Genomic DNA, 25,771 nt, shown 5'->3' with positions numbered 1-25,771 from the left:
GAACTTCTTTATTTTTATTTATTTTAAGTGCTGGTCATGGAAAAGTGCAGCAGTCAAACTGCCACAGAGCACACATTCAAACAGTCATGCTTTTCTTTGTTTCTTTTTTCCTTTTTTTTTTGTTAAATTTGCTCTGGTGCTATATCTGAACAAAGTGGGCGGAGCCAGAGACACCACCCATATATTTTCTTTCTTTTTTTTTTACACAAACAGCACATTGATTGGTTTTTTTTTCTTGTTTTTCACCCTCAAGCTCACATTAAATTTGGGTAGAAGCTCATGCAGATCATGCAGGATGTGGACAATGACCATGCAGCACACTTACTTTAAATGTTTAGATGCATGCGAATCAAAACAACCAAAATTTCCAGCTGTATCATTATCTGAAACCCAGTTTACACACAGTCATTTCATTTGTTTGAACGTTTAAACCAAGTAGCAGCTTCTTAAGCTCAAAGATGAAGCTAAAAACTGCAGTTCCCCTAATGTCCACTAGAGGCTCTAGCAGTGAGTAAACCCCCTAAGCTCCCACATTAACACGTCCAGCTTTACAGCAGAAACAAACATGTTTGTGTTGGTCTCTATAGATAATTTCCCCCTTCATAATAACTAAGTGGGGAGAATGTTTTTGTAACTCACCTGTTTAAATTTTATTAAGGCTTACTAAGTTTTGGCTGCTATGGGTGTGGCCTCTTTGGCAGGTGGATACAGATATAAATGGTTGTAGCTTCTAGGCTTCACCTCAGCTAACTGGGGTCGGTGAGGAGCATTTTTAAAGGCTTGCTTAGAAACATGAGATGAAAAAAATAAATTACACAAATTGTAAGGCCAAAATGTTACAGACTTTACTTGAAATGGGAACACCTTTAAAAAAAATCCCAAACACGGAAAATGAACCAAATAAACTGCTCAGTGGATAATGGTGTAAATGTTAAAGTACAAATGAGATCTTTTTGATTGATTCAGTTGATTTGGGACAGCTAGCAGTGGACAGTTGTTGCCTCAGTGGAAGTAGTTTCCCTGGATCTTCACAATGAGGGTAGAATGAAGTGTGAGGTTGACAGGAGGCAGAGTACAGAGGACTAATGCAGAGGACTGTTGTGGTTCAGAGGAATCTGAGCCTAAAGGCAACACTTCTGATTTACCAGACCACTTTCTAGACCTGGGAATGACCATCTGGACCGTAGTGCTTAACTTCTTGTGAACAGTCTAATATTTAGGGTTAAGTTCAGATTCACATCGACACTTTTATTTGGAATTGTCACCTCTGCAGAAGTCGTAGAAACAGAAGTGAACGAATGTAAAACATTTAATTTGAAAGGCAGCATCTTGTTTCTTTAAGTGAGTTTGTTTAGCATTCGGCTAAACTACAACCGAACCCTAACGCCAGCAGTAAGCGTTTCATCAGTGACCTGGTGGATGTTTAGAGGTCAATCTGTCGCCACCGCAAACCTGACTTTAAATTACTTACAAGAAAAGAAAAAAAGAATGGATGAATTCATGGATTGAAATCTATGACAGCTTAATGCTCATTGAGGTGCACATGTATGACAGTATAAATTAAACTAAAGAGAAAATCAAATGTTGACATTGGGCCAAAATAAACAAACATTAAAAAATGAAAGATTTCTCACAGTCTACACAGAAAGAAAAACAGATTGTCACAGTAGCTTGTATTTACAACAATATGTACACACATTTACTGTACATACACCTCCCCCCCCCCCCCCCCCCCCACACACACACACATGCAGCATCCTTTTGCTCAAGTAAATTACTTTTGTACATCTGGGTAAAATTATGCTTCCTTAGTCCAAAACAAGAAGTGTAAATGCTCCTGATTACTGAAGGTACATGAGATCGGATCTTTCTAATGTAAACCCATTTGGAGAGTTAAAAGTGTCAAATGGAGACAGTAGACAAGGCTTAAATCAAGAAAGAAAGCATGCTTTACAGATTAAGCCTGTTTAAGGTGGATTAAGGGCTTAAAGGTACATTCCTCCATCCTGAATCATTTGCCACAGGACACTTGGTTCAATATGAACCTTCTGTTTCTTATTCCTATGATCCCAAATCTTTTCATCTTTAAGTACTTACCACCTGGAACACAATCTAGAGCGAGTTGCATCTGAAACACCAGGTGTCCCCCTTTCATTTACTAGCATCATTAACCTTTAAAGCTGCAGTGACTGTGCGAATATTATGAATCATGCATGGGCTGTTAACTCACACTAGATGTTTTGATGACCCTTACTGCAGCCCGAAGCTCATCTTGTGTCCTGCTCATACTCTTACATTCAGTATTCTGACATCATAATGTGACCATGTTAAATTTGAACACTCATAATTGGGAGAGGAGATGGTTTACTCCGTTTGGAGGACCAGTTGTGATGTTTTTTCATCGACGCCTGTTTTCAGGATGGACTGTGACGACACTCACAAGGACGCTGCACTTTTCACACACACCCGCGAAAACACGAGCCGTTACCAGAAGCATGCGGGGCAACATTTGGTAACACTGCGCTGTAAATTGTGTCATATTTCAAAATAAAAGCTGCTGAATTTATACCCTTGATAATGCGTGTGTGTCTGTGTGCGGGTGTCTGTCCTGGTCAATAAGATTAACGGACCAAACATAGGTCCCATCTTCTCCTGCTTTTCCTAATTCGTACTTCTTCAGAGTTTTGCCTTTGCCTTGGACAGTTTGCTGCAGGAGAAAAAAAAAGATGGTGGAGAAGGTAGACAACAACAGAAACTGGTGGTGAGTTCATGGTGAGCACCCTTCATTTCCTTTCACCATCCTTTGCTACATTTGCTGCATCACAGTCCTGTCAGTCAGTCTGCTGTGGATTATACATACGGTATATGTTTGTGTTGGCTTTGTCTCACTTGACAAAGCCTTGATGTGCCCTCTGCAGCCATCAGTTTTCATTATTCTCATGGTTGTGTGTCTGAAAATAATTTGTGACTGTATTTAAATGTTGGTCACTGCTTTAAACCCATTAGGACAGGACAGATAAAGTAAAACAGGACCTGGGACACACATTTTTTCTCAGAAAATTGCTCAGACCGAGTTACACTAAATCAGCTGATTTCCCTACATGAAGAAATCCCATCCAAACAGGGCTTGGTCATCTGTTACACTTAATAATACTTTACTTTATAGTTAGTTACAGCTAATAGGGGGCTCTTTGATTGCAATGACCAGCTGGCACAATGTTTACTTATTTAACTTTTGTCAAGTGAGACTTGAAACCTTTTGTGTTTGTGTTCAGTTTATTGAAGTGTCGCTAAATGTTGTGCGCCACTCTTTGCTTTTCCTTGTCCCACTTCCTCGTCTTCTTCTTTGACACCTCCGACAAGTACCAGCACCTGCGTCGAGTCACATGACTGTTTCTCTGCATCCTCGTCGTACGCTAAATCCAGTGTGCATGGCCTCAGACCTCCAGCTCCGCCTCCTCCTCTTCTCGGCCTGCGGAGCTTCAGTAGTGCCACGCCCTTGCAGGTGCGTTTGGCAAGTGCGGCCAGTTCCTCCCTGGCGAGCGGGTTGAAGAGGAGGTAGAGCAGAGGGTTGACACAGGCTGGCAGTGGGGCAACAAGCAGCAGAACCCCCTTCGCTGCCTCTGGTCCAGCGGCTGGTAGGCGCAGGAGGGAGGAGAACGTAAGGAAGGCAACAGGGAGGTAGAGGAGGCAGTCAGAGAAGAGCAGCCAAGCCACATGTCGCGTCAATGCTGCTTCCTCCTCTGAGCTGGGTGGAGCCTTGTGGGCGCGACAGTAGAGATGAGTGTAGAAGAACGTCATGAGAAGGAAGCAGAGGGAGTCGAAGAGCACCAGAGACACGGAGAAGGCTAAGGACGACGATGATGATGAGGAAGGTAGCGGTAAACAGAGAGAGGTGCTGCTGTGTCCGGCCACCAGGGAGGGCATTGTGACAGTGAAGCCCAACAGGAAACACAGACAGATGGAAACACGGAAGGATAACGGCGATGAAGAGTGACCTGGATTTTTTTTTAAAAAGAAAAAAAAAAAGAGTGAAATCAGAAATCAACTTTTAAGAGTGTCTGAATGTTGGCAGATGAAAATAATAATAATATGTGCTGGATATCAATGACAAAAAAAATTTTGCTTTAAAAACTGTATGTAGACAGTAAACATGTAGACATGTTAAAGTCAATATCCAAATTAAAGTACTGATGAGCTGTTAAAGATGAGTTTTAGCAAAGAATGTCTTTTATGTCTTTTTATTAATCATGAAGCCAAAAGTCACCTGGACAGAAAAGTTGATTCTGTTTATCTGGACGTAGCGTTTTCAGTGGGAGAAGCGTTTCATCACACATTCAAGTGACTTCTTCAGTCTCAGCTGACTTCAGGTTTCCCCAACCTTATAAACAGTACCTTTGCATAATGATGGAAACTAACCCACAGAATGAACAATGATGAGGATGTACACATCCTGGACAGGGAAGAACGCTGGTGTGAGCGGGGAGTCAAGGAGGCAATTTATGTAAAAAGGGAAAGACCTAAGTCGAGGAGGGCGCCTAAGGGCACCTCTTTCACCATCATACAATGCTGTGATTGCAGCCAACTCTCTCTGAGGTACTCATGGCCACTGATCAATGGTCACTAGTCTCCATCTGAAAGCGCTACATCCAGATGAACAGAATCAGCTTTTTGGGATTTACTTACCTGGAGCATGCATCAAAACACAAAATGTCATCATTTTGGTGAAATTAGTTCCCCAAAATCATAAAAGTTCACTTTCTTTAAAATTCAATTAGGGTTTGGTGGCTTTAATTTTTATCTCTGAGTTTGGTAATGCCTGATGTTTTTGGATATAAGAACAGTGTCATCTGCATAAAAATAAACTTTGCAGATTTTGAATATATGATGAAATGTACAGTTTTGGCATATAGAACTGTGTCATCTATGTAAAAAATTACATAATTTTTTCACATGAAATTATGTAACGTGCATAAAAAATATGTTATATCTGTGGCATATAAAATAGTGTTGTTTTGTAAAAATCGACTTGGACACATTTGGGTGGTAGAGACAATAATGTTGGTGTAGAGGGTAAATAAAAGCTGCTGGATCTACATATATGTTTCCTCACCACTGTTGCTAGCAGTTTTGCTGTGTCCTACAGTGGTGGCCACGCATCGCTCTAGAGCAGCAACGGTAAGGAGGAAGAGGCTGGTCTGTGACGCAAACACACAAAGGAACCCACTGAGTCGACACAGGAAGCTGCTCTCCCACTTTGCCCCGTACCTGGAACATACAATGTCAAAACACATCTGTCTCCACTCATAAAATCTTCGATTGTTTTGTTTTTGTTCACCACTATACACTCAGGTTTAGTACTCATCACTACATCTTATATACAACAGATGGGTAGTCTCTCTGACAGATGTGATAGATGTATTTTATTGTTTATCTATAAGGTTCCTATTGGCAAGCTTCTCATGCCAATAGGAATGAGAAGCTTGTCCTAAGACTCCAGAGTGCTCTCACTGTATCTATCACTACCCTGCCTGTTTTTGAGAATCTCAGAAATCAACTGTTCCCTGGTTCCAGAATAAATCCACAATGTCTCGTGAGTCCCCAAAAATTACGTCATTGTCTGGATTCCAGTGTGCCCAAGGTCCCTGTAATCCACAGTGCTTTCAAAGCATTCTAATCCAACTGTTTTTAAGGTAATTAAAAACACTCTTTGGAAAAGTAGTCCCAAATTCCCCAAATAATCAATCCCTAATTTCCTTAATATATACAGTATATCCCCCCTTCTCCTTGATCTCCTCCTAAATCCCTCGAGTGATACCCAGAGTCCCCAGTCTGTTCTGGTTTGGTGTCCTACCTCCAGAAGCTCCCGAATGTCCAAGTGTCCACTGCCGCCAACCAGCCGCTCCACACTCCCGTCAGGCCATTCACCAGGGCAAGTAAGCCAATCAGTAGTTTGGGGGGAGTGAGAGAAGTGGCTGGAGAAAAGAAGACTGAAAGGACGACAAGACTGTTGCTGACCAATGAGATTGCTGCGATAAGCCAAACCCCACCACGGATCATCCAGCTGCCGAGCAGGTGGAGGCAGGGACGGAAAGGTCCTGCAGGAAACATAAACCATTAACACGATCTTTTAAATGTTTTTGTACACACAACTAGTATTTATGCTTCTTTAATGATAAAAGTCCCTTCCTGCAGCGCCCTCTGGTGTTTTACATCTAAAACAAGTATTTTTTTAAATTAAAACAAAGATATAAGATATAAGATATGGATATACAGAAATGATTGTAAGCCAAAGAATTGTGCCTCTAAGCTCTTATGTGCAACTGAGGTGTTTTTAAAATGTAGAAATGTAGAGCTGAGATTTTTCTCACAGATAAAGATTTAAGTAATTAATCCTCATAGGTAATGTAGCACTGATGATAAAGACTCGGCTATCATAGAGTTGCTGTTGATTTAATTCTCTAAAACTAATAAAATCTGTTTCAGAGTTGTGTTTCCTTAATTTTTATATAACAGATGTGTGTTTATTGTGTTTTAATTTGACAGACAGGGGTTTTTGGTACCTGGTGCCGGGCTGCAGTGGACTGAGTGTTGGGGTTTGGGCTCATCTTCCAACTCCATCAGGAAATCTTCCCAATCTTGATCTACTGCAGAGACACAGTGAGGACAGCAGTATGTTGGCTTTATTTCTACTTTTAGTGGAAAAACAAGCATCCCTAAGTCAAAGCTGGATGAAAAAACAACTTTGAGCTGGTGATCAGCCAAATTTGAAACTGGAAACTTTTTTTTTTTTTTTTTTTTATGGGACATTTTGATTACACCTCATATTAAATCTTACATAAAGCTGTGGAACCTTCCACTTTCCACCCATCCATTACCTGCTTTCCACTCTGACCTAGCTTCTTTTTTTTTCTAAACAGTTTTGTATCTAATGAAGAAAAATGATGACCTGAATAAAATTTTAGGGCTGACCTTCTGTGTAGAGGAGTGCCTCAAATCTCTGCTGGATTCTTCCTCTTTTTTTCTATAAATGCTTAACAAGCTCCATGTTGTAGTTTTGAATGACAAAAAAATAGAAACAAACTAACACTGTCCAGTGTTCTAAGTCCCATCTTAAAGGGGGTACCCTGAGGAAGGGTTTTCTGAGGAGTTAAATAAGGTGCAACCTCTGTCACTGAAACATGAAGCGGAAAACTGCAGTTCCTCTTGTGGCCACTTGAGGCTGTTCCAAAAGTGTGTCAGTTCCCATAGTCTCCCATGCTAAAAACCTTTACATCAGTAATAAACATTTACAGCGTGCTACTAAACAGTTGTGGCATCTATAGAAAAATTTCCAGGTCGGGGGAAATTGAGACTTAAAATTTAGAGACATGCTAGCTCTCTGCTAGGTCCATTAACTGGATTCCATGAACTGGCAGTCTGGACTGTATTTGTGCTCATGGAGCCATTTGGAGAATTTCTAATGAAATTAACCAACAAATAACATGTTTGCTGTACAGTTAATTGTGTCTTTTACTTGAAATGAATGCAGCTTCCTAAGCAAACCAGTTAGTGTTGTCTGAATTCACCCTCTTGATCACCTCTGGCTCAAGATAAAGAGGCAGACAGCCGTCTCCATGAAGTTAACGCTAAAGCAGAGGCTTAAAATGTGGAGCCCACAAACCAGCGAGTAGTTATGTCTACCTCTTATTAATACACTGATCAGGCATAACATAACATCTGTCCCCCTATTGCTGTCAAAATCACCCAGACCCAACCTGGAAGATGTGCTGAGGTATCTGACACCAAGATTTTAGCAGCATCCTTTAACACCTGTAAGTTGTGAGGTCACATAAAATTTGAAGACGGCATGTTCACTTGCCATGATTAAGCGATGTCAGTATAATTCATGTCACCTGTCAGTGGTTATGATGTTATGCCTGGTTGGTGTATGTAATCATTTGGTTCCTCAGGTGAAAACTTCCATTGTGTGTTGGGGTTCACCTTGGCTGGAAAGGATAGCTGCATCTCTTCCAGCTGAGTCTCTTGCTTCCTCTCTCTCCCAGGACAAACCTCCTGCACCTCCACTTCTCCGCTCACAGGAGATGAAGGCACAGCACTGGAAGGCGTAGGGAAGCTCCATCACCCTGAGCACACACAGACGCACACAGTGATAAACACCTCTATCTGTCCAAACATGGCTCAAATAAATTCATTTTATTGCACCTGCTATTCAGTGGAATGTCCCTTTAGATGCTTTCCATCAGAGATGGAGGAGACAGATTACACTGTGTGTGTGAGTGAGTGTGTGAATCTGCGTGTGTGTGACATCTAAACACTACAGGAGTTAATCAGCAGCAAAGTGGCTGTTAATTCAAACCTTTTCCTAAATCACATCAGCAGTGTTTGCATTGCAGGACAGATTTGTGGATAAGTCTGCTTCCTGATAACCATGTTGGAGGTCCTGCATCACAGTCTGGTGGTACGTGGACGTCTCTTAATACAAATATGTCTTCCTTTGTTTATGAGTGAATGCCCACCTGACTCGAGGCAGATCCTCTTGGGCTATTAGTTCCATCAGCTGCTCGTTTCCAGCCAGATGCAGGTGAGTCAAACTCTGCAGGCCACTCAGAGGCAGAGAAGAAAGCTTATTGGATGACAAGTCACTGCAAGAACAGAGGAAACCAGTGTGGAAACCAGTTAATTATATTCTATAACTAATTCAGATAAATTTAAGGTAAATAGGCCATTTTCTCGTCTCCTGGACATCTATAGGTTAAAATCTCACACAAACCACAAATCTTCAACTTAAAATGACATATTTAAGGGCAGTTGAACATATTTGCTGAAAATTTAGCAGCTGTTTTAACGTGCTTCCTCAACTTTTCAATCAAAAATGGTTTTCCAGGCACACGTTCAGCTCACTGGTTTGCGTCCGACCTGTGCTGCGCTTCTTTGTCTACTTCCTCTCCCTGCTTTCCTGTCCACTCTCCACTACTACACTATCTATTTTTTAAAAAAGGAATTTTTAAAAAATGGTTTCAAAACTACTAACCAATGTTCAGACAGATAAAGAACTCACAGTTTGGTGAGAGCAGGGAGAGCAGAGAACGAGTTTGGCTTCACTGATGACAGTCGATTCCAGGACAAATCGCTGCAGGATAGAAAAACATGAAGTCAGAAAACAAACCAGCATTCATGTGATCAGAAATAGTGATTTATGATAATAAAAAAATATGTCAGTTAAATCTACAAGAAGTTAGTTCTGCTAAATACCAGCCGTGGTGCCTGAGATTTAGTTGCTTTTTCCTTAACAGAAAGAACTCACCAACATTTTTATTGAACAGATGATTGAAAAAGTTCTTTTTTACTGTGATGTTCTTCTGGTTGTCAACCCAGTCTGCAGGGTTTGTGTAAACATGCAAAAAATCAATGCGTTTCATCTTCTTTTTAATTTTTCATGATTGTATTTTAGCCTATGAATACCTTGTGTGCAGACACATAACCTTCTCTGTATTTTTTGTCCAGTTTTGTTTATTCCACTTTAATCTGTTGGTAAACTTTGTACGCTGACCTGATCTCTGCTGTTGCGTAGGCTGTTAGTTCGGATTAAAGCGAAAGCACCACAGGCCTACGAAACAGCAGGTCTTTGTTTCTAATCCCAGAATAAAAGAAACTGTGCACATAATACTCTTACGTCTGTAATACCATAATAAAATTAGCAGTAATGTTAAGAGAGGCATGTCTCGTTTCTCAGTTTGAGATGCTGTAATACTGGAGGCTGCAAATATTCAAAACTACAATAGTCCTAAGTGTAGTGTTAGTATGAGCTGTAGTATCAGGTGTAGTGCTGTGCAAATTCTTGTCTTTGTTCCAAACCATAGCATCAAACCTGTCCCATCCACAAGCGGACCACCTGGATGACTAAGTGAGTTTCCATTTGGAAATACTTACAGAGGGATCTCTGCTCAGGATCTGCTGGCCAATTAAATTGGCGATGTGCCTGTGTGTGTGTGCGCGTGTGTGTTTGCATGCTTACAGTGAACGTAGTGATAGCAGACCAGCGAATGTGTTTTCCTCCAGTTTTTCTACCACATTGTGATGCAGATCACTGAAAAACACACACATGTTTGTATTTCTATCTTTGAGAGGACCATCGCTCATATGATGCATTCACATGCCGCTCCATCAACCTGAGTTCTCGGACTGTAAATGAAACATGGTTTATGGAGAAGGTTTGGATGAAAGGCTGGAGTGTGGAGAAATGCCAGCTAGCCTGGTTGATTAGTTGTATCCATAAGCTGTATGGGTGCTTCACACGGGCACACATACCTGCTAATTAATAGATAAAATAAATTCCTTCAATGTGATTCACCAAAACTGAAGTACAGACTTCATGAATGGTCTGCCAGTACAATTAACCACAGGGTAATCTGTTGGTCAGTTAAATACAGTTGTTCTCCAAGGTGAAATTAGCTATACAGACTAAATAATAGCAGGTTATAAATGTGTTTATTCCTGCCGCAAAGTTGGATAGTTTTTGCAGTTTTTGCAGTTTTGTTTTTTTGGGGGGTGGTGGTGGTGGTGGTGGTGGTGGTGGGGGGGTGCCACTTGATCTAACTCATATTCCCCCAAAACTGAATCTGAAGCCTCGAACTGTACAAACTCTCAACTCTCACTGTGCAAAATGTCCTCACAAGGCCCAGAACTCACTGCGGTCCTCACAAAAACAGACATACATGCACACACACATATTAGCCATCGTTGTTTCCATTACATCACTAAAGAATCTGTTTTACAGCAAGTGTTTCCTGAATGACCTGATTGGTCAGAAATAGACTATGAGGGTGATAATTATTCCCATAATGCACAGCTGTCTGTACTTTATTGATTGTTATGGTAACTTCAGATTTAATAACTGTGTCTTAAAGGCTTCACGGGCAAAAAATAAGCTATATCTGACTCTCCCAAAAAAAAAGGCAATAAAACATTAAGAAGAACAGTTTAATTAAATGTAAAATGAACATTAAACTCACATTTTTCGAATGCTCTCACAGCCGGAGAAGCTGGGAAGAGTCTGGATTTGATTATAGGAGAGATCGCTGCAGAGGGAGAGAGTGAGTTGAAGCTGTCAGCACCGTAATTTCCTATACACACTGAACACATCACAGCAGCTCCCAGCATACAAGCCAAGACTTAAAAAAATATCTGAAATAAATGAAGCAACAGCAGATATGATTTGATGGACAGACATGAATAGTCCCTGATGATATACAGGGCCTTCAGGGACCTGCCTGAGTTCAGTGTTCAGAGACATGCAGAGATGTGGATGTAATTGTTGTGTTTGGACTCACAGCAGCTGCAGCTTTGGAAGCTGCTCACAAACCGAACTGGGCAATGAGGTGATTTGAGCTCCGGTGATAGTCCTACACACAGAGAGATAAAACAGAACTAGTTTTCCACGGGAGCAATTTAGAAGTACATTAAAAATGTGTTATGTATTCACAGCCCTGTTTCTAATAAGCGGAAATCTTATGAAATTGAAACAACCTAAAAGATAAAATGCTAAAAAAGTTTTTTTCCCCCACAGATATTACATTCATATTACAAATTTATCATCAGCAACATGTTTAAAAAGAATGTGCCAGGGAATATTTCACAGTGTGATGCCTTCGACCTTCTTTAAAAAGAGTTCTTGCTTGTTGCAAGTTAGCTAGCTGCTCCATAGATCTTGACTGCCTTTGTCATATATTTAGTTTCATATTGTTCCAGATGTTTTTAAAGGGCTGGGATACATGCAGAATGGGGTTTGGCATTGCTATCCTGAAATATGCACGTCTTTCTCATGAAGAGACGCTGGGAATCTGGGTGGTGACATATGTTTCTTCAAAGTCTGTAGAAACCGGTCAACATCAATGCTGCTGTCACGGATGAACAAGATACTCCCCCCCACAGGCACTAATGCCTCTGCAATACCATCATGGAGGATGGCATGGTCTTGCGTAAATAAGCAAGGTCTTCATCTGGATGCATGCAGCGTCCATGATTTCCCAAAAAGAACCTGATTGGTCAGCGCAGAGGACAGTTTTCCACATCACCTCAGTCCATCCTAAAGGAGTCTGGACAAAATGGTGGTGTTTCTGTTCTCCCATTTGTTTTTTAAGTAGGATTATAGAACTTTCTCAGCCTTTTCATGCACTGATCGTGACGTTTAAAAAAAAATAATAGCAAAACTGTTAGATTTTTCAATTTTTAACATTAAATAAGGTACAAGAAGTAAGGAAATTTGTGTTTGGTTGATTATTTCTTTATTGTGACAGTGCTTCTTGGCAGTAAATGTTATACTGTTGAAAAACCTGTTTATTTCCCCTTAAATGGTGCCACACTTGTAAGGAAAATTAATTTGTTGGTTGAGCAGCAGACTTGAGTATGTGGTTTGCACCCATGAAAAAATTGACAAATCTTCTCTGCCAATTACAAACAGCTTATTCTGCTTTTGGCTTTTGTTTTGAGTTTATTGCACTCCAGGTGTTTGCATCACTGGAGGCAATCTTAAAGCAGAAAGACATTGAGATGAGGTTCTGCAACTTGTAGCAATCCCATATCTCCACAGTCTGGGACCAAAATCTATACTCCAAGATGACAGTATTTGCCCCCACAGAGTGGGGTTTATCAGAGACCACATCCAGAATTTGGGAGTGGAGAGGACGGAACGACCTGCCTGCAGTCTTGACCTCAACCCGACTGAACTCTTGTGAGATCAGCTTGGCTGTGCTGCTCCTGTCAGAGTGACAAACACACCCACACTGACCGACTTGCAGCAAATGCTGGTTGAAGAATGGGATGTCATCTCTCAGCAGTGCGTGTCCAAGCTTGTGACAAGCATGACGAGGAGGTGCCAGGCTGTCGTAGCTGCACATGATTCTTCCACATGCTACCTGTTTGTTTAATGAACAAATTGTTTCTTCAGACTTCACTCATCCAATCCAGTAAACGACACCAGACAAGAGTCGGTAGCAGAATAAGCTGTTTGGCATTGGCAAAGAAGATCTGAGTTTTTCATGGGGGCAACCCACAGATGCATTTTCCTTGAAAATGTGGCTCCACATCAGAGGAAAAGGGGAAATAAACAGGCTTCCTAGTGCTATAAGATTTATTGCTAGAAAGTTTGTTACAACAAAAAAAAAAAAACAATCTGCCAAACACAGATTCTTTTGGCCTGTAAAGCCTTTAAGAAAGTGATTAAATCTGAAATTAAGTTATTGTTGTCTTTGAACCATTTTCCATTTATTGTAGTCTTGTTTTCTTTGGAAACAGGTTAGTACACAACATGTTTGCGTATATTGTATTGTAAATTGTGTAAAATAAACTGTATATGCTTGTTAAATAGCATGTAGAAACATTGTGATGTGTCCAGGGGCGTCCACAGTGCATTACACTTTACAGCCATGTGTTGAGGTGCTTTGAAGTTGCATTAAGGTGGAATGACTCCCTCATCCAGTAATGAATAATACGGTGAGCGGTCCAAGCTCATTATATGAAAAAATAAATCATCAATATGGAAAAGTCTGATTAAAGAAAACAGCTACGTGCAGAATTTGGATTCACAGGATGAAACAGGATGTTGGAGAGGGGGTTAACACTGGAGAGGGTCAAATGGAAGAATGTGGGACGGTTTGTTTGGTTGGACTTTTTATTTCCACCTACTGGTTCAGCGTGAGGTTACTGTTAAATACACACTGCTTTCAGAAATGAGCTTAAATGGAAAAAGACAAGAAAATAAACACAGCCAAGGTGTTTATTGTGACACGGAAAAGTGGGTCACAACAAGGAGAAAGAAGGGTTTTAATTTCACGCTGAGCTGCAGAAAAATAAAGTTACAGTCTGTCAGATAAAATAATAATTGCTGCGTATTAATAACAGCAGTGTGATTTGTGGTGTTCAGCTCTCAGAAACACACTCGGATATGAAACATTCCTCTGTGTGTGTGTGTGTGTGTGTGTGTGTGTGTGTGTGTGTGTGTGTGTGTGCGTGTGTGCGTGTGTCACTTACAGGCTCTCCAGGCTTTTGGTTCCTGTCAGATCTGGAAACTCAGTGAGATCTGCAGCTCCATTCAGAGATCTGAGAGTTGGACACGGAAAGAGCGTTTAAGCTAAGAGAAGCAGAAAATGATTTACTGCGTTTCATTATTTGCGTAATTAACATCTGCACTGAACAAAAGGGCAACAGGGAGGTTGAGTCTGCATGTCATATATGCTCAGCGATTACTTGATATTTCTCATCTAAAGCTGTCAACACTTGGATCTGTCATGGGGCGGATCTGTGAGGTTCAAAGACAGAAGCTTCGACTTCAGTTTATCAGTGCTGCTTCTTCTTCTTTCAGCTGCTCCCTTCAGGGGTCACCACAGGGAATCACTTAACCCACTCTCACCCAAACCCCCTATCCTCCTCAGCCACACCACCCTCTGCATGTCCTCCTTCACTTCAATAGTTCTGTCACCACCAGCTTGGCCTCCTGTCTTTTTTTCAGTGCCACCGTCTCCAAACCAAACATCACAGCAGGTCTCACTACCATCTTGTAAACCTTGCCTTTCAGTCTTGGTGTTCTCCTTCTGCGACAGTCGGTCATTGCTTTGGATGGTATTTAACTCAGTTTATGGATATGTTCATTGGAAACCACTGAACCTGTCTTTAGTGGCTGAAGGAAAGGACAGATGGACATCTCTTTAACTCCACAGCTACTGCTTTATGCCATCCATACATCCAGATGTAAGCCATTTTGGTCCAGCATCTTATGTTGTCATGCCATTTTGCTTTGATGCAGAGTTGAAACTTCTGAGGTTTTGAAAGATTTTACTAATGATATATTCCTAAAACAAAATCAGAAAAATGTAATTTGTTTTCCTGAAATAAAGATAACTTAAGGACTTGTGATGCTGCATGAAGGGTCCAGCAAAATGTCTTCAGGTGCCGTGTTGAAAGAAATAAAAAAGAAACAACTATCTCACATGCTTAATGTGTTGACTGGAAATCCAGAGCAGAAATTATGTAATACTGATAATATAGATATCTGTGACAAGATTGTTAGACAGAAATTTGGGTCATGGGCATTATTGCACATAGACTCATCTTGTTTGGAACTTTATTCATGTTTAATGAACATCCATCAATCGAACAGAAGATATACAGTGATTAATACATTTATTAGCGCACCACCCAATGGAAGGATATGCCATAGCTATCCTAAATGCACAGTATTGGCAATTACTGAAATCATGTTTTATGTTTCTGTAATCTGTTAATCAGCCTGTATGAACAAGCTTTGTAATTTTTAAATACTTGCTTAAATATTTAAATACTTTACTTGCATTCCTGAACAGAAAAAAAAAAATATTTTAATTTGTTGAATGTTATGCTTTCAAGTGCAGTGTGTTGGCTTAAATTTGGGTATAAAATTGGGAATTCAGTTTGTTTTTACCTAATAAGTAACAATATAAATGTAGTTTTGCAGATGTTTTGGACAGATGTCTAAAATACCTGTTGTTTTCTTGTTTGTTTTTTTTGGGGGTAAAATTCCCTGCTCCTTTTATTGACTTCTAAGAATGGAACAAAGTTCCCATATTTATGTAGACATGTTTAAAAAATTGCTCCTTGATATCAGTTTCCCTTTTAGTTTACGTCTGTTTGTCTAGAAATGATCATTTGGACCTTTATGAATATTATTGGTTCATAAAGTTCGAGGAGTTTATGTTATGCCAGTCTCCTCTTTGAATGTCTGGAAGGAGTTTCTGGTGTGAAGGTGAAGGTCCTTACAGTTCAATCTAAATTGGGATTCAAGAATATTTAGAAAAGATTGAGTAGTTGTAACTGACTCATTGCTTTGAGACTTATTTATGTCTCTGATCTTGATTAGGCAGAAGTAAAAATATCTCTATTCTATTGTTTGTCAGGCAGAAAAGTCCCAAAACATACTGAAGCACTTAACAGGTTTAGTTAAATCTATAAAAGTGCTGTGCTGTGTTATTTGTGTGTTGAATTTGAGTGTTTCTCACAGCATGCGAAGCTCTGGTAGGTTCTGGAAGGCCGATCGTCCAACAGAGTGAATTGGGTTGTCATAAAAAAATCTGCAAAACGTCCACAAAAACACGTTTTTCATCTCAGGCTTCAGTGAGAGGCTAACAAGTGTAAAACAGAGGTTAGCAAAATTACTTAAGATGCTGCATATAAACATGGAGACAGCCACCATGCTATTGTAACTTTTTGATTTCTCATATGACAGTGGATCGAACTGAGAAACCGAGGGGCTCTGCATGCCCCACCGTAAAGCATAATAAAACATGTTTCATGATCTTATTATTATAAAATTATTATCACTAATAATTATCACCGACCATAAACATCATGTTTAGTTCAACAAAACTCATCAGCAAAGTTTTTATCAAGGTGACGATGGAGTAAGAAGAAGGATCATCATCCATGACTGTCACTATCTTGAGGATATAATAAATAATAGATGAATTTAGCAGATTATTAATTTTATCCTCATTAATTTTGGAACCAGGAAGTAAAAAATATTGCAATCTGTTGAATCTGTTATTAGTTGTACCTACATGGTGTTCAGTAAAGGGTTCCCAGTGAAGGCTTGCTCCGGGATAGACTGGATGTTGTTGCTATGGAATCCGCTAAATGGGAAGATAAAGGAAATTAGTTTCCACCATGTGTTATTATAAAGTTCCTTCCTTCATTTCATCATGATTGCTGGGAAGCTTCCCTCGCCCTTCTCGTTATTTTGATGACAATCGTGATTGATTGAACTAACTTTTAGGGAATTTTTTTTATTGATTTTGTCCTTTTTTCTTTTTCATCAAATATGGAAACAGTCAAGCATAAGATGCTGTCCACATCTTGCCTCATATGCTAACATTTGCTAAACCGGAGAACCTGAGCTAGCCATGTCTGCTGTGGATAAACAGATGCCTTTTTCAATCAGTCGGTTGAGACTCACAGCTCCTTGAGGTGGCTGAGTGATCGTATGGCTGTGGGAAACTCCATCAGGCTGTTGTAGTTCAGATCTCTGAGGAAGAAAAAGAGAGATTTCCTTATGTAGCGTCTTCTGCAGCGCCCCCTGGTGTGTAAATGCCAAGGTGCTAAAAATTTCTGCTGAACTTTGTTGAATTAATTACTTTTCACATCAGTAAAGAAGAAAACTAATATTTCTGTAATATTTCTGACAATAAAATGTTTATAAATTAGAAAAATGTTTGTTTGAATTAGAAAAATAATTGAATTGGCCACCAGTAGCAGGAAGCACCAGTTATACTGGCAATGGCAAAGTCTAGGCTAGAAATACAATCTCTGTACTGAGAATTGTGGACTCTCAATTTGAACATAAATCCCATATTAGTATTGATAAATCTCAAATTGAAAGTATAGTGTAAAGTAGAGATGGCACGATACCACTTTTTCATGTCCGATACCAATAACGATATCATAAATTTGGATATCTGCCGATACCGATATGAATCCGATATAGTGTTTTTTAATCAATAAAACTGTTTTTTTAATATCTTGCTTCTTTTTGTATAAGTTCATACTCAAGTTAAAAAAACAACAACACTAAAGCTATTCTGTTATACCTGTATGCAAAAACTGCACTGCACCCAAAATATTTCATAGTTCAGCAACACTGATCAATCTAATAAACTTAAACCTACACCATCCTCCTTATTCTGGTATTTTAAAGAGTAAGCAACCTAACTAATAGGGCTCTAAAACTAAAAAAAGATAGGGAACCCCCCACCCTCCACCTCATGATGCTTAATCGATGTAATCAACTTTAATTTGATGCAGTGTGAAAAAAAATGCACTGAAATAAATTATTTTTCGAGAATAATTAAATAGATTCAACATCTTTCTTCAACAGAACTGCAGACTGCACAGATGGTACCTTCCCAAAGGAAAAAGTACTATAGCTTACTAGGGTATATTAGACTTAATAGTTACTATGTACAGTAATGGACTTCTATACATTTTACATAAGATTAAAACTTTGGGTGTAAGATTCGGATAATTATTTAATAAAAGCTAGACATTTTAAATGAGAATAAGAAAGAAGAGGATGTCTTTGTGCCCCCTTTTCCCTGTTCATGCCCTATCGCCCCCCCTGGCTAAACTTTGCTAGATCCGCCCCTGCACAGTTACCAGCCGTCAGCTGCGTAGAAAAAGATCCTGGTGTAGAAAGTAAATAAATTCTAACAACAGATTATCAAGCTTAAACGTGCTGCTGTTGTTCAGCCGCTGGTTTCCTCTTTCTGGCGCGAAGTGGGCCAAAAACAAACAAGAGAGACGGACTCGCGACAGAAAAGCCGATCAGCTGATCATTGATCAGTTTCATGATTGAAGTAGCAGCAGGAGAGGGAGGGAGAGAGAGTTGCTCCATATATCGGTTGTAAAGCTTAACGCCGGAATGCTTTACAAACATTCAGAGATGAACTTACACATTTGCTTTACTTCTCTCTGGGATAACTTCCTCGGAGATGAAATGCCGGTTTGGTAGAGGCTACAAATACACACAGCCGCTCTATCACGTGACGCATACTGCTGCAACGTGCTACGGTTATGATCCGAGTTGCGCCGTGTTGCAAGTTTTGTGAGGTGCTTTTTTGATATTTAATGGATTGGATTACATTTTTTATTTCTCTCTGATATCCGATCCAGTAATTTATGTCAGTATCGGACTGATACCGATACATCAGATCGGTCCATCTGTAGTGTAAAGTATATAGAAATATATACACTTTATATATAATTCTGTACTCTTAATGATAACCTTTAGATTGGGAATATAGCATGGTAAACACCTGCACTTGGGGAATAATATGCTTTAAACAAGGAATGTTGGGAAGCAAATAGCACCAAAGTCACACCAGTCTAAACTGGAAATTTCATCTCCAGACTGGTAACTGCTTCACATTTAGAAAACCAGCTCTACACTGGGAATTATGTTGGTTCTATTACAAAAAAAGCAGTTTTTAAGAAGCTGTGGGAATGTCAGCTTTAGATTAGAAAAGTGTTTCATGTAAATGTTTGTGTTTCAAGTTTGATGTTTAGCTTAATCTTTTTTTTCCCCATCTTTTGAGTTTATTAAAGAAACATTTAACTGTGCCTCCCTCTTTTGCTCTTTTCTTTCATCACCAGCAGAGACTAGAGCATTCTTCAAGTCCACACATGGCTTCAATTAGGTTCTCTCATCCATCTCTGGGATGCAGGTGGCTATTATACACACAAATCCACTGTGTGTGGAATGAAGCTGCCACATTGTGAAAAATACCATTAAATTGAAATTGCTTCCGTCTGGTTCTGAGTGTGTGAGTACATGTGTGTGTCCGGGGGACGATCAGGAACAACAATAACTGGTATGCTTTCTGTTTTCCAAGGTTATTATTGACGGAGCTTGGACGTTTGGGATTGGATGAGAGATTTTTCAGACATCTACAATCAGGTTAGGATTTTTGGATTTGTGTGTGGGTTTGTATCAAGCCTTCTTGTTTCTGTCTCTCATATATTATTTTAGTTTTGATGTAATGATTTTGATTAGGTTTTTTTGTAATGAATGTATTTACAGAGATAGGAAAACTAATAAACCTTTGCCTTGAAGTTAAGCAAATAATGTGTTACATTAAATAGTAAATAGTAATCAAATATCATTTTAGCTTAAATTCTGCCTCCGAATAATTGTGTCTTCCATGTCCATGTAACAAGTGTTTTCTTTTATTACTTTGTACTTTGATTTATAGCGTCATAGATGCACATCAGTTAGCATGATTAGCCCCAGCCTTGCTAATGCTTGCTACACTTAGTAAGCTAATCTATTTATCCTCTAAACAGGAAATATTGAGTCAAATTTGTAATGTTAACTCTCGATGTTTTGAAGCGTAACATCAGGGGCATGAACGATTACGTTGGAAATATTAATCTGGGATATGATCGGTCAAAACTAGGACTAAAGGCTGTGCTAAAAATCCTGTGAGAGGTTATGAGTCATCATAGGCATTAAGGCTAACTCTAATTTAGGACAATTTTGTTAGTGAAAGTCAGCTCAAGATTTGGACATCTGCTACCCTATGACAACTGGGATAAGCTCCAACCCAATGAATAAATGGGGAAAAAAATGGATGGAAGGATGGACGACCATTATCAAATCTGGGTTAGGAACATCAGCCATGCTCGACACAAGCTTTGGATGTTATCATTTTTAGATAGTCTGTACTGGAATGGTTGACTCTTGGATAAACACCTTTACAGTGGGAAAGGTCAGCTCTGCACATAGAGTGATAAACCTTAGCCAGTGAACTAGAAGAGTTCAACGACAGACCCAATGAATGGGAAATACAGCAGGTTGAAATAAACCCAACTGATCCCTTAAGACATTGACATATATTACTTTCTCTACTGAAAATAATTAAGAGCATGCTATGGCTCATTATCTTGACTGTCAGGTGTCAGTCAGCATGGTGGTTTTTATTTTTGTGGGTTGGGTCATGTTACCCACAAACAGTCTCAAAGGTTTTTGTGGAGAAGTTTTGAGAGCTGGATTTTGGTTTTCTGTTCACCACTGTTTCCGTCACTTACTGGAACCAGAAAATCTTAATTTGGCCAAAAGGGAGGAGGCCTACATGAAACATGGAGCACAACTAGACAGTGACGTTAGCAAAAGAATGTTCTTCTAAAAGCCGGATGTGTTTTCCTTTAGGTCTGATCAGAGCTTGGTTGCATTAATTTTTTTCTGCTCTCATATCCGTTTTCCTGGTCCCTCTCTGTCTGTGTTTGTAGCTTCAGATGAACATGAGTCTCTGCTCTGGTTTATTATTGCTCATCATACAGGTACACAGCCTCCCAACACGCATACACACACAAACACATGCTGCCCATGAGTGTGTGTGTGCATGAATAGTAATTATGATTAGCATACAGCCCAGGCCACACACAGAGCCAGCAAAGCGCACACAGAAGTATTTCCAAATGAAGTCCGTGTATGTTTGTGTGTTTAAACCTGCTTCTCTGGTTGACTGAGAAAACAGAAACATTTCTATCCACACACACATTCCTCAGATTATACGCACACACACAACATAAACACACACACACACAGGTTAATCTGCTCTGTCTCCATTTAATATTTCCATGTAAAATGCTTACTGGTGACGGCAGAAACAACTGGTATCTCTCCATAAAGCGCCACGCGTGTACTGGCTTGGATTGCAAAGGGTTAAAATAAGATTGATGATCATTTTAAGAGCGAGCATTTCTCAGAAAATTCCCACATGTGTTTCTGTTCAAGCACGCGCCATTTTTTAGATCTTTTAAAATCAGCTGTATGTGGAGCTCGTGATGCTGCTAGCCATCAGTAAACTGTACTATATATTAATAATATACCTACAAATGACACAAATAGATGTTTTGATCTTGGAAAAGTTGGTTGTAAAAATATGTTTATGACAAAATAGAATATAAATCTAAAATAAAGCGTCTAACTTCTGTGATAAAAGTGAGGGTTTTACCACCTATTTTTAGTCTTCCTCCCTGTATTAGTTAATTTCTGCCTTTATTTTGAAAGTCAGCAGCCTTTCATGTTTTTACTTCCTTCCTTTGTTCTTTTCCCACCCTGCTCACGGTCTTTATTGAGTTTCTCCCTCAATCTTTGTCTTCATCATCAATTCTTGCTCTCGAGTTTCTTGAGCCCTCCAATGACCCTGAGTTGGATAAAGGAAATAAAATTGATGTTTTTCCATTGTGTGGATCTTATTGTTTATCTGAAAGCTCCAGATTCTTTATTTTTTCCATCAGCGTGACTGACCTGTCTCCTTGGTGTCTATAATTTGGATTGTTTACTAAGTTGAACAAAATAAATATGACGGCTCATCAAACAGACTGCAACTTAAGAAATCAAGAACAAACATGAAGAAACGTGAACTTCCGTTGTGTTTTACGTGTTTTTGCAGCCTTTTTCTATTTGCTGGTGTTGCAGTGCAGTTGATCTCACAGGGCCACTGTAAAGTGCCATTATATACATTGAGCCTCAATATACATATATAACAGAAAACAACATTAAAAAAATAAAGGTAAACCCTTATAAACCCTTGATAAACCTGAGGGTTTATCAAACCTGATTGATAAACCCTCAGGTTTATCAATTTTTTTTTTCTTCGTTTAACGTTTATTTATTACTTACTGCAGGGATCTCAAACTATCTCCTGATAGTCAGAATTGGCCTTATAGGTAATCCAGTCCAGCCCACTGAATGCCTTTGCAAACTGTAATAAATGCAGGGATGGAGGGCATAATTTTCAAACTATTCGATATATAATTTGCACCAGCAAGATGTGGGCTCCAACTTATCAAAAAAAGATCATCAAGCTGTTTATTCTCTTCAAAGCCACAGATCTGAACTGTCAGATCTGAACTGGCAGTTTTACATAGCTTGCCTTACCACATCAAAATAAAATATGTACGCTAAAGAGCAGTACTAACATTGCTCTTTAAGGCGTTCTCTGGAGCTTTGCTGGTACTTTCTCTGTTTCCTTATATCTTTGTGCTAAGGTAGGCTAAAGATGAAACTCTTGAAAAGAAAGAAAAAAGATTCCTCCAAATCAGTGCAGGTTCTTTGAACATAAATCCCATTAAGGATCCTCTACAAATGTAAAAATTAAGGCTCTCTCATCTCCTAACCCTTCACCCTGACCCCAACTCAACCCTGACTGCTCCAACTCCTGCTCACACGCACTCACACGAGCGTACACACAGAAACTCACAGCGTCTCCAAACTGTGGAGTCCGTGGAAGCAGTTCGGTCCCATGGAAACGATCCTATTGTTGTTGAGATGCCTGTGGAGAGAGAGAGCGAGAGACTGATGGACTAATGAAGCAGACAAAGACTGTGTGTGTGTGCGTGTGTGTGCGCGTTCTTTCAAAGGGGCCCAGGAGTCTCTCAAGAAGGTTTTTTTCTTTTGGTAATTTCATGCAAATTAGCTTCAAACCGATTGGACAAAAGGAATGACAGCAGACTTCAATGCTGCCGCACTGAATGCCATCACACAAACAGAGAGCTTGCATGTTATTAAGGAACTAATACAGACGGACGGGGACAGTCGCTTCCACGGTTGAACTTAATGCTCCTAACAAAAACACACAGATAAAAACAAAAACACTACCCAAAAAGTGGAAAAGAGTTTCTGTAAGCCTGCATATGAAGAATAGATCTGATTTAAATCCTGATGTTTTAAGGTCAGTAAACTTAAGTTAAGCTTTTTGAAACAAGTTTAAATTAAATTACACCACACACAACTATTTTTCTGAATCTGAAGCAGATATATGGGCAAAGAATGAATTTTTATTTATCATTTAACTCATTTACAAAATTTTCAACTTTAAAATATATAGATACATTTTTAAAAAGATAAAAAAAATTAAAGCTAAATTGTTGTAAGATGGTAGTCAGTGGTTATATAGCACCAAATTACAACAACAACAGCCTCAAGGTGACCGTTGTTGTGATTTTGTTGTTTCAAGATTTCATTTTGGTAAATGCGATTCTCCTTTTGATCTCCTCACAGAGTGTTTGTCTGACTTAAACTTGATTGGTAAATAAAAATCATCCTACAAGCAGGAAATAAAAGAAATCCATTTGACCATGCAAAATCTTTTTCTCCCTTTTGCTACAGATTCTTTATGTTTATATACAAATCTCAGAAATCAGTTTCTGAGATTACAGCTACTGGATCTATGCTAAAAAATGTCTCAATTATAACAGAATAACTGAGTAAGTTAGCCAACTAATAAACTATCTACCTATATCTAATGTTAGGTATGTTTGTATGTTTGCTATGGACAACCACTGTTGGATTTACTCATAAATAAACCAAATTTAGCCAGCTCTTTTCATTGGTAACCAGCCTAGTTTAACAGCAAATCTACTACCAACACCATTAGTTAACTGGTCCTCCAAGACGGTCCTGTACACATTCCAACCATCTACAATGGAACCCTAGTGCCACATAAGGTATTCTACTCTATTCTACTCTATTTGTTTGCTCTGGATAACCCAAGTTGTGTATACATACAGCACCACCAGGCGGCCCAGCTTGCTGAAGGCATGGTCGGGGATGTGGCTGATGTGGTTGAGGGCAAGTGTCATGGCCTGCAGGGCAGGGAGCTCGCCCAGAGCCTCCACTGGGACCTCCCTCAGAGAGTTATCATCCAGCCAGAGGTGACGCAGTGAACGCAGGCCGGAGAAACAGCCAGCGGGAACACTAGAGATATGATTGGCGTCCAGTCGGCTATGAAGAGATATACACACTGATTTTAAGTGTACATTCAAGCAAACAGTTATGTGTACATATATATGTAAATGCATTTATTAAGTTTCACAGTTTCACACACACAAACGACACCCTTTTTGGCTCCTACCTTAAAGCACACTGTGCGCTGTCGATCTTACGTGCTGCACAATAATATTCAATATTTAGTATTTACTGTTATATTCACATAGATCATCGCGATGATGTTGTTTATTATATTGCTCTCTTTTTTTTTTGCTTGTTTTCTCTTTTTTCTTTCTCAACAGGTGATCCAGGTGATTGATATGTGTATTTTTTGTCTGTTTGTTTTGTTGTTTTTTTGCCCTTTATCACCATTCCTCTTCCCCGCTGTTTTTCTTTTCCTCTTTCTTTCTCCCTTTTTTTCCCCCCAGTCAAGTCTGTCCCGTGTGTAGCAAGTGAAAATAAAATAAAATAAGGCCGGCATGGTCTATTTGGTAAAGTAAATCCGTTGGGCATCTTTCTTCGCCTTTAGACAATAACTCTGATGGCAAAAGAACCAAACGGGGCAGGCGGAAAAAAAAAAAGTTTCACAGAGCAATTCTGTATACATATTGCCAATGAGTCAGGTTGGATTTTTTTAGCTAGACTGTTGGTGCAAACACATAACTGTATATATTATGCAGAATGTAAGATTTTTGGTACTAAAAGTTTTTTGCTCTTTGCCAGTAAACGAGAGATAATTTCAAAACCCAATGATCATATAATATTTGCACATAGGAAAGGATGGCTAGCTAGCTCCAGATATCAGATAGAAACATCAGAAATCTTAAACTATTGGCCATTGTCCCCAGAGACTGGGACGATAGCCATAGATTCCCAGATTGGTTTAATCAATAAATTAGGGACAAGAATTGTTTTCAAGCTGCTCCAAGACAAGATTTAGGGTTGGCTCCAAAATTAAATTTTCTGTTTGGAGGTATTTAGAAATCTAGCAACGTTTCTGAATCAACTGTAGAAACATAAAAGTGAATAAACAGCCTTTTAAATCGAAGAGTTTTCTTTTTTCTTGAAACTAACAACATACAGTACAAAAAAGTGCAGTTACTAAAAAAATGGTAAAAACAAAAACAAACAAAAACAAAAACAAAAACAATGACTAAATACAGTGATGGAACCTTTGACTTCTACCCGGCAGATAACATACTAATTTCTCATTTTTAATAAAAAGTACAAAAAACCCAGCCATCCTTTCTGCAATTTTTAACTTAATGCGGCATTATAGTTACATAATTAAGACACTTTAGAACTAATAACTCTCTTTACTGATTAAATTATTATTAAATTATTCACATAATAACAGAAAACATCTACTTTTTGAGATGTACAATAAAAGCTTTATGTTTAGAGACTCAAAATGCAAAATTGAAGGCTTTACTTCACTTTGAAGCTGTTCAAGAGGAACATTAGAAATCAAGT

The 25,771-nt window shown here is 39.2% G+C and overlaps 1 protein-coding gene across 2 annotated transcripts in view; it reads right to left on the bottom strand.

Annotated features, from left to right (window-relative positions):
• Window positions 1-250: 250 nt before the first annotated feature.
• Window positions 251-25,771, bottom strand: part of LOC146499268 (leucine-rich repeat-containing G-protein coupled receptor 5-like) — a 48,580-nt gene continuing 23,059 nt past the window's right edge. Inside the window, exons 5-20 of one of the 2 annotated variants that reach the window (XM_085138119.1) lie at window positions 24,098-24,313; window positions 22,791-22,862; window positions 16,985-17,053; window positions 16,590-16,661; window positions 16,032-16,103; window positions 14,032-14,100; window positions 11,334-11,405; window positions 11,016-11,081; window positions 10,019-10,090; window positions 9,062-9,133; window positions 8,520-8,645; window positions 7,984-8,126; window positions 6,564-6,647; window positions 5,855-6,098; window positions 5,114-5,268; window positions 251-3,998 (exon numbers count right to left, since the gene is read on the bottom strand). In XM_085138119.1, the coding sequence (XP_084994245.1) occupies window positions 3,277-3,998; window positions 5,114-5,268; window positions 5,855-6,098; window positions 6,564-6,647; window positions 7,984-8,126; window positions 8,520-8,645; window positions 9,062-9,133; window positions 10,019-10,090; window positions 11,016-11,081; window positions 11,334-11,405; window positions 14,032-14,100; window positions 16,032-16,103; window positions 16,590-16,661; window positions 16,985-17,053; window positions 22,791-22,862; window positions 24,098-24,313 (2,326 nt within the window). In that variant the 3' untranslated portion in view covers window positions 251-3,276. The remainder of the gene's footprint in view (window positions 3,999-5,113; window positions 5,269-5,854; window positions 6,099-6,563; window positions 6,648-7,983; window positions 8,127-8,519; window positions 8,646-9,061; window positions 9,134-10,018; window positions 10,091-11,015; window positions 11,082-11,333; window positions 11,406-14,031; window positions 14,101-16,031; window positions 16,104-16,589; window positions 16,662-16,984; window positions 17,054-22,790; window positions 22,863-24,097; window positions 24,314-25,771) is intronic. The other variant, XM_085138120.1, reaches the window with a different exon arrangement.

This window comes from Neolamprologus multifasciatus, chromosome 17 (assembly GCF_963576455.1).
Source record: "Neolamprologus multifasciatus chromosome 17, fNeoMul1.2, whole genome shotgun sequence".
Lineage (NCBI taxonomy): Eukaryota > Metazoa > Chordata > Actinopteri > Cichliformes > Cichlidae > Neolamprologus > Neolamprologus multifasciatus.
This window is presented reverse-complemented; position numbering and strand designations above follow the sequence as displayed.